This window comes from Heliangelus exortis, chromosome 25 (assembly GCF_036169615.1).
Source record: "Heliangelus exortis chromosome 25, bHelExo1.hap1, whole genome shotgun sequence".
NCBI lineage: Eukaryota > Metazoa > Chordata > Aves > Apodiformes > Trochilidae > Heliangelus > Heliangelus exortis.
Genome location: NC_092446.1, coordinates 2,627,668 through 2,637,180, shown reverse-complemented (window position 1 = coordinate 2,637,180; position 9,513 = coordinate 2,627,668). Strand labels below are relative to the sequence as shown.

General features: G+C 44.9%; 1 protein-coding gene across 6 annotated transcripts in view; it reads right to left on the bottom strand.

Annotated features, from left to right (window-relative positions):
- Nucleotides 1–293: 293 nt before the first annotated feature.
- The window catches only part of BRPF3 (bromodomain and PHD finger containing 3), a 30,767-nt gene continuing 21,547 nt past the window's right edge, over nt 294–9,513 (bottom strand). For all 6 annotated transcript variants that reach the window (XM_071768692.1, XM_071768693.1, XM_071768694.1 and 3 more), the window contains exons 10-13: nt 6,838–6,935; nt 5,191–5,288; nt 4,743–4,897; nt 294–2,835 (exon numbers count right to left, since the gene is read on the bottom strand). In XM_071768692.1, the coding sequence (XP_071624793.1) occupies nt 2,652–2,835; nt 4,743–4,897; nt 5,191–5,288; nt 6,838–6,935 (535 nt within the window). In that variant the 3' untranslated portion in view covers nt 294–2,651. The remainder of the gene's footprint in view (nt 2,836–4,742; nt 4,898–5,190; nt 5,289–6,837; nt 6,936–9,513) is intronic.

Here is a 9,513-nt window from a genome sequence, read left to right as displayed (position 1 = left end):
GCCCTGGAGCCCTCCCTGAGCCTCACAAATGGGATTCCAGCCCTAAATCCCAAATTCCCATCCCTTTAGGGCTCTCCCATCCCGGCCAGAGGGCTCCCCTGCACATTGGGATCCCATCCTGCAGCACCCAACCCCCTCACCCGTTGCACCAGGAACAAACTCACCCTTTGGAGATGCTGGAGAAATCCTTCCCATGTCCCTTCCCCAGCCCTGCCCTCTGCAGCCACCTCTGGGACATCCTGGGATATCCTGGACCTCAGGACACCACGAGCAAGGAAGGACTCTGATACCTGTTTGTTTTGATTCTTTTTTTTTTTTTTTTTTTTAATCCATTAGAACATTTATTTCTCAGAGAGAAAATAGAGTCTCAGACAGTCAGATTATAGTAGGTAAAATTAAAATTAGCTTTTCTCTTTACAAGCATAAATTTTTCTTATTACCTCTCTTATACCATCTGATATAAACAATTCTAGAAAGCAAATAAACTCACTTTCTACAATAAATAGAGCAATCTGTGCTTTACAGCAGCCTGACAGTAATGTTTAGGTCCCGTAGCAACAGCAGGATATCAGCCAATTCCAATCCTAAAATATCATTTAAAAAAAAACAACAAAACAACCAACCAAAAAAAAACAAAACCCAAAACCAGAACAAAACAAACACCACCCCCCCATCAAAAAAAAAAAACAAACAAACAGCCCCAAAACCAAACAACCCCCAAGATCTTAAAACATATACACAGGTCACAAGTCCACAGCTGAGCTACCACCTGGTAAAAGTGTTATGTTCCTTGAAATAAATTACACTGTGTGCATATAAAAGACCCAGCAACACAACTGAGGACTTCCAAGAATGGTGACAATAAGTCTAAATAATTTAGAACAATATTTTACAAGTATATACACAGCATCCTTCCCTAGCCCCACTCCATAGGCATTATTCTTCTTATTATTTTTACAAAATCCTATGCCCCATCTCTATATGTTACAGGAATCTTCCCTAAAGTGTGGTTCCATGTCCCAATGTATAAGAAGTGGTATTTTAAAAAAGTAGACCAAGTAGAAATGGCAGTGATTACTCCCTACTAGTCACTATTATTATTAATTATTATTATTATTTATTATTATTAATTATTATTTTAGACCCCACATTCTCTTCAGTATGAAAAAGTTAAAATAATTTTAAAAATACCAAGTTAAAAAGCAAAATGATGATTATTCAATCTACAATCTTGCTCTGCACCTTTGGTTCTTAAAATGGGAAAGCAAAAAAAAAAAAAAAAAAAAAAGGGAGACCCAACAGAAGAGATCAGGGAAATCAGAAAGTCCTTGGCTGATACAAAAGGTTTTTGTCATCAACTTTCCAAAAAACACTTGTAATCTTTTTTGTTTGGTTGGTTTGATTTTTGGCTGGTTTTTTTTTTTTGCAATGCAAACCCAAACCACCAGGGATTGTCTGCAGAGTTGGGTTTCCTTGGGTCCTACTGGATGACACTGCTGGGGAAAGGCAAAATGGTCATGGGCTCTTGGTTCTTGGTTTCAACCTGAACCAAGGCAAAGGAAAATGTTAGAGACCAAAAAAAAAAAAAAAAAAAGAAAAAAAAAGGGGAGGAGAGGGGGGGAGAAAGGAAGAGGATACAGCAAATGTGCAGAAAGCAACACAAAAGATGCATCTCCCTCCAACCCTGATCAGCCTCAGTGCCTGCAAAGCTGTTCCAGCTCATCAGGCACCTCCAAAATTAGAAAATTTTTTGCTTAGAAAAACAAAAATAGAAGTTATCTTTGCTTGGACTCAGTGCTGTGCTAAACCATGATATGAAATGTTACTGGAAGGAGCTTGCTCACAGGAATCAGAATTTAAATGTGAAGTTACCAAATAAATTTCCAGGATACACACACACACAAGAATCAGGAATTTAAAAATGCTTTTTTGTATTTAAAGCTCTGTGCATCTGAGCATCTATGTGTGTGCAGCAGAGGGGAAAGGTCACCAAAACACCCCAAGCTTTTTTAAATGAGAAACTGAACATGAAAACACAACAAATGTAGGCAGGAAAATTGTAACACCAACTCCCAGCTATGGTTTCTTTGTGTAATGTCATCTAAAAAAGAAAAAAAAAGAAAAAAAAAAAGAAAGAAAGAAAAAGGCCAATGGTGGTTATGAGGGTAAATTTGGCATGAGAGAAGTCCAGTTGGGATTTCCATAAAGGATCCTGGTTTGGGTTCCCAGGAATTACTCAGGGCTGGTTGATGACTCCAGAGCCCTGGTGGCACAGGGGGGGCAGGGGTGAGGTGGGACCATCCCAGCTCTGTGCTCTGCTCCCTGCACCACCTCCCCTTGGCCCCCTCACCCTGCAGCTTCTCCAACCTCCCTCACTGTCCCTGTGGATTCTACATTTCCTCTCCTGCCAGCTCTTCAGTGAGACACATTCAGAAAGAAGCTGGACAGGATTTTTTTTTTTTTTTTTCCTTATTATTTTGGTTGGTTTGGGGTTGTTTTTTTTTTGGCACGTTTCAAGGTACTTGGAGGAGAGCTGAGAGCCGCTGGGACCTGCAATCCCCCAGCCAGCCAGAGCACCAGCTGATCCTCTCTGCTGATGGGAGGAGACTTTGCTCCAGGTATGGAGGAAAAGGGGGGGCCACCCTGAGCCCTCACAGATAGCTGGAGGTGACCAAGGGGTGGTCTCCCCTGACCCTGCTCAGGTGAACCATGGCTCTGTCGTACGCCACCTGCACCGATTTGCGGATGTTGGTTTTGCGCCCTTCCATCAGCTTCAGTTTGTCCACGGTGTCATCCACACCCAAGGGATGGACTTTGTCACGTGGGAGCCACTGCCTGCAGGAGAAAGGAGGGAGAGAACCAAGGTGACCCTCAGAGAACCTTCCAAAATCTGCAGGGGGCTACGAGGAAGTTGGGGGAGGGCTTTGGACACGGGGGTGGAAGGAGCGGACAAAGGGAAATGGGTTAAAACTTGAGGAGGGGAGATTGAGGCTGAGGAGGAGGGTTGAGGTTGAGGAAGAAATTCTTTGGGGTGAGGGTGCTGAGCCCCTGGTTGCCCCCAGAAGCTGTGGCTGCCCCATCCCTGGCAGTGTCCAAGGTTGGATGGGGCTTGGAGCACCCTGGGCTGGTGGGAGGGGTCCCTGCCCATGGCAGGGGTGGCACTGGGGGAGCTTTAAGGTCCCTCCCAACCCAAACCTTTCCATGGTTCTATACAAAAGTTTGAAATGCTGGCAGTGAGCTCTGGGGAATTTTTCTTGTTGGATTTTTTTCCAAAATTCCCCCCCAAAAGCATTGCACAGAGGAGGGTGCAATGTCCTGCAGGGTTTACTCCATGCTCCTGCGGGATGGGAATGACACCGACCCCTTGGAGAGCTGCAGGGAAACCTGGGGTGTGCAGGGGGGTCCTGGGGGTGCAGCACAAGGAACCCAGGCAGGGAAATGGATCTTAGGGAAAAGAGAGAGCCCAGAGCTCTGTCAGGAGCTGGGAACTGGGTTCCAGGGTTGGAACTGGATGAGCTTTAAGGTCCCTCCCAACACAAACCATTCCATGATTCCATGATTCATTCCATGGGTGTGAAGTCCCATTCCCTGAGGGCATCAGGAAGGGAAACAGGGAAAGAACAAACATCAAGGCCCTCTTGCCCTTGGAATGCTACACCTGGGCTCTGCAGGAGGCTGATCCCTCCCACATCTGCTGCCACAGCCCAAGGAATTTGTGATCTTCAAGGTCCCTTCCAACCCAAACAATTCCATGAATTGTCCCAGGAGTTTCCAAGACTTGGCCAAGCACTCCTCACATCCCTCAGCAGTGATCATTCCCTACTTGGCATCTCCTTCCCAGGAGAAGCCACCCTGCTCACTGTCATCTATTTGTTTATAATTAACACCCCACAACAATGCTACAAATATTTAAATGCTGCATTTGACATGGAAGAGCCACCTGTAGCCAAAATGCCTTCCTGCATGGACACACATTTCTCTCTCCTTGGAGTCCTTACTCCAAGCTTTCAATACTCCTTGGAGCTCCAGGGAGGATCTTGGGAACTCCTGTGTTCCACAGAGCAGACTCACCCAATTTTACAAGTTTCCCATTGTTTCATACACAGATTTCAAAGCTTTATTGCTCATTTTTAGGGCACTTCCCTGGTTTGTGGCTTATTATCTCTGGCTGGGTTATCATTACCACGTGAGCAGATCAGCAGGTTCAGTCTGGCAGAGACAGAACAGGAAAAGGCTTTGAGGTATTTCACTTGCTCTTGACCAGGTGCTTACATTTTCCATCTTAAACAAATATGTTGATTTGGAAACTCTGGGTACTCAGCACCTCTTAAAAAAAAATCAGGCAAGTCTAAATATGGAATAAACCCAGCATTTTGAAAATGTTACCCTGGAGATTTTTTTTGGTAAACCTTTTGTGCAGCAGTAGAACCATCTGCTCAGTTTTGAAGGCAAATGCTCCTTCTGATTTATTGGCAATTTTTGACTACTAAATTGGCTCTTCCTGTGCCTCAGTGGTTTTGTGGTGATGTAGTGAAGGACACTGGGCTGTTCCATCATGGTTTGGAGCAGTCAGATGTGATGCTTTTAGGACAGAGAGAAGCAGACAGGCTTCCTCATTTAGACTTTTGTTTAAATACTCTAATTTATTACTTGTAACATCATCATCACCCCTGTGAGCTCCCATGTACCAAACCTTCCCTCTCTGCCCCAGCACTCCCCACAGGCTGCCTGCACACACTCACCAGGTTCTCTTGTTGTCAAAGAAGAGGACAAGGAAGAGCTTTTCTCCTGCCTCTGTCTGCCTCTGCTCCCCCAGCTTCAACACACCTACGGGTGGGACAGGGATGGGGACTCCATTGTGCAGCAAACCCTCACGTGGCATCTTGGGGTCTATTATCTGGAGACACAGGGAAAGGATATTTAAGCACAAAACCCTTCAAGAACTGCAAGAAAATCTTTTTCTTTTAATCCTGTTCTTTGGGTCTACCCAACCTAAACAATTAAAATCTCCTTAAGATGGGTAAACAGAATTGTTTGCTCTGTCTTAGCAGCAATTTTTAGATGAAACAATGAGGAAAATTAACAAAAGGGGAAAAAAAGCCAAACAAAACACATATTGCATGAATCAGGCAGGTTTTCCTTTTCTGTCTGGTTACACTACACCATGCTGTGGGTAGGGGCTGAGCTTACCAGGGCAGGGTAGGAGGGATACCCACGACACTTGGCCCACACCAGCTCCAGGGGCTCCAGCTCAGCCTGACTCTCAAAGGACATCAGGAGAGTTCTTCCTGAGAACAGGAGACAGGGATTAGAAGGAGACAAACATCCCCTCTGCAGTAAGTGTAACATGTAGTGAGATCCAGCCTGGCCACAGTGAAGATCCAGAGTTCTTTATGCTCTGTGGGCACAGCCATGTCCTGCACCAGGATAAAGCCCCATGGGGCTGAGGCTGTGGCTTCAGGTGATCTGTTTCAGATTTAAACATTTCATCCAACTCAGTTCTGGAGTGAATTGCTGCTACCTCACTGAAATCAAATAGGTCTACAATAGATGAATTTGGTCCATTAGGCTCCAGCAAGCCAAATCCACCCTCAATGGAACTGATGAAGCTGTAGCTGAGATTAATTTGGATCACTCTTCAAAAGGTTCCTTTTTATTTCTCCTCACCACAGACAGCTGGACTATTCTGAAGCCAGATACTTTGGGGCTATTTGAGCTCTGCAGGAAATGCCTGGTTCTAGTTGACAGAAGCCTATGAGCCATCCCATTTTTTCAGCCTTAATAACTCAGAAATAATGCAAAAGATCCATTCAAGGCATGACTAACAAATCTGCCAGCTCCTTGCCCTGGAAAAGGAGCAATCCTCATTAATGTGCATTTTGCAGCAAGCAGTGCTTGCTCTGGGAGGAAACAGCCAAACCCTGGCTTTACCAAAAGTCAGGCTGACTCTAGAAAAGGCTGACTACAACCCAAACAAACACCACGACTGCATTGCAAATGTATCCTTCCATTAATGAAATCATGTTCCAAACCACAGGACTGTCCACACTGATTCTAATTCTCCCAGCATCAGCCCTGCTTTGCAAGCTCATCTCCAGAGCAGCCTCCTGAGTACATGGGGCCTGGGATAATAAGAATGGTTCCCAGGGAGACAGCACAGGAAAGGGCACAGGAGTGCTGGGAGTCAAAGCTGCATCCTGATTTCAGCAGAAAGCTGCAATAATTCTGTCACTGGCACATGGTAAGGCAAGAATCTGGCTGTGTGAGCTGGGGAATTGGTGGGACTGCCTCAGGCAGTATTACAGGTGTGTGACTTTGCTTTAGCAGCACTGACACAGACAACTTTGGGGAAAAGACCTTGAAAGCAATGGGAGGAAAGAGGGGACAGCTGTGAAGACATCTCTGGAGAGACCCCTCTTAGAATTATGATTTACTCTCTGTATTGCAGTGGTATTAAAGAGAACTGATCCCAGATCAGGAAAAGGCAAGTGCCAAGGATCCTACACAAACCAGACCTCCAGAAAGCACCTGAACACAGACAAAAGTCTGTGCAGGGAAAAACTTTTATGCAATAACCTCAATTTGTAACAAAGCAGGTGATTATCTTAAAGGACTTTTGATCTTAAAGGTCTTTTCCAACTAAAAGGATTCTATAATGTACAGGTGGTCAGCAACTCTGATTTTATAACCTGAATATTCATGCAGGACTGGATCCTGGTGTGCACTGGGATGTGCTCCCCTTTGTTCAGAGAGGAGTCAGTGGGATGGTGTGGTGGGAGCAGAATTTTGGGTGGTTTTGGGTTCTCCTAAGCAGGGCTGCTCTGCAGCTGCTCTCACCTGAGCTGCTGAAATCAGAGTCTCCATTCACACCTTCCAAGATGGGCACCCGAGACAGAGCTGGCTTCCCCCGGCTCCTCTTGGGAGGCATCAAACCACTGTTAGAAAGATGGAAAAGCAGGGCCTTAGGAGAAGACAGATTACCCTTGAAAACACAACCACCTAAATAATAAAAATAGTTATTATCATATTATTATTTTTTATTATATTTAAAAATAATAAGAATAAATTCCTCACCTCTGCTTTTAAAAAAAAAAAAAAAAAAAAAAAAAAAATCGAAATATTCCTGCACTGCTGCATGGCTGACATGGAAAGAACACTGAATACTTCAACAGATGTCACCAACACATCTCTTCTGGTGCATGCACACTGAGCACCACCCCAGCTTTGCCAGGAGCAGTGAAATAGAAACCAAGCTGCAAACAGGAGGGAGAAACCCCAGCAAAGACTGGGGAGCTGAGGCAGTGCTGCTGGGAGCTTGTGTGTGGACTTCAGGGATGAGAGAGCTGCCCCCAGCAGGACTCCAACATTGGACCCATGTCCTGAACCTCCCTCCACCTCATTACTGAGAAAATGGGCTCTCTCTGCCACAAGCAATTAGATTTTTTTCACTTATTGCAATTATTTTTCCTTTCTTTCACACTTTTCTAACAACCAACCCGTTCTGAGTGTATTTGCTGCTCGAAGAGTGGAGGAAAAGCAGTAAACAGAGTTGTTCCTGAATAGAATAATTGTACAATTTATCCATGAGACACCAGCTTGGTTTTAATTCCTTGTTTTGTGGGTGTCACATAGTTCCAATGCAATTTTTGCTCCATGAATTGCTTCAAATGATTGTAACAAGCACTTACATGGCACTTTTCATCTCCAAAGTGCTACACAAACATCAACTGATGCTCCCCACGCTCCTCTGTGACTGAGATTTTGTCTCCCTCACTTACAGATGAGGAAAAGAGAGGCAAATATGGTGGGGCCATAACACCAAGAGAAAAGTGAGTTTGAAAGTGAGTTTCTGGCTTCTGGTTCTGTTCTGAGAGCACCCTCACCCCAGGAAGGATGTCTGCCTGACTCAAGAACCCTCATTTGAACAACCCTACAACTAGGTGTGAATCCAGGTCTCTTTTTTTTGGTTCTTTTGATGCCTCATGATGGTTCAGTGCTGCAGCTTCTCCTGAGGTCTCTTTTTTTTGTTCTTTTGATGCCTCATGATGGTTCAGTGCTGCAGCTTCTCTTGAGGTCTCTTTTTTTTTTGTTCTTTTGATGCCTCATGATGGTTCAGTGCTGCAGCTTCTCCTGAGGTCTCTTTTTTTTGGTTCTTTTGATGCCTCCTGATGGTTCAGTGCTGCAGCAGGGTGATGGCAACATCTGGCTTGCAGAAGGGGCAATGACTGAGCTGGAGACTGCAGTCCACAGCCCAGAGAAGAGGGGAGAGATGGAGAGGTGGGTGATGTCCCATCTCAGAGAAGAGCTGGAGGTCCTCTGCTTCCAATGGCTCAGTATTTGCTAAGAGAGATCATTTACTGAGCTGCCCAGCTCCTGAGGGTGAAGGTGGAAAAAGCAGGGAAAAGCCCTGACTCCACAATTGCTCCTCTGAACCAAGAGTCTTGCCCCCTGTCACGAGCACAAAATCCTTGGCAAATAGATTTATAATGGAAACACTAATCAAACCTCAGCTACAACTGCAAAATTATACATCTCTTCTGACAGCTAACATTTAGGATCACTCTGAAGAGCAGACCAAAGCTTTTGTGTGAAAAATGCTCCTGGGATTCAACCCTGCTGCAGAATGATTTGTTACACAGCTAATAGTTTGAAATTGTAGCTTCAGCCCTGTGAATGGGTGTGCATGGGGAGCTTTGGGATTTTAAGTGCCCAACTGACATTGCAAATTTGAGGTCTTATAGGACTGAGGAAGCATAAAAATACAGGACTGGGAGGAAGCATAAAAATGTCTGAACATATCTCTCTGGTGATGGGTGATCACCCTCAGGGTCATCAGAGACAAGCAGAGGGCAATGGCCTCTTCAAGGCACTGGAAATATTACTAAGAATATCAACTAAGAAAGTTTTGCTTCTGCATGTTCTGGAAAAATCTCACCCATCAAGGTCAAATGTTCTCATCCTGCCACTCATGACACCCAGAAACCTGATTCTGGCATTACACAAGTTTCAGTGTGCAGTGAAAGGGCTGTGAAAAGACTGGAGTCAGTGTCAGCAGGGCTGGAGATGCAGGAAAGACCAGAACATAAATCCAGCACCCATGTATGGCTACTGCATCTGACCAAAGTATGACAGCTGTTTGATCAAGTCTGTTCAGTCCTGTTGGAAGTGCCCTGTTCTGCTTTTAAACCTCTGAGAGGAAGAAAGCATTTCAGTAGGTGGTAGAAGTTCTGCTTGACCTGCAGTGCTGAACTGGGCACTTCTGTTCAAGGTTTTTCTAACTTTGGCTCTCAAGAAATACAAAAAGATGCACTAGAGCAGAGACAGTCTGTGTGCCATGAGGAAACAGAAGTGTAACCCATCTGGTTGAAAATCAAGCACTGCTTTGGGACCTATGGCTCAAGAGAACAGGGTGGAACCTCAGCAGCTTTTTATCTTCAGGGCCATCACATAAAATAAGTAACAGTTTGGGCTGTTTTTTCCAAAGAAGTCAAATGATAAAACCAGGCAGATTAA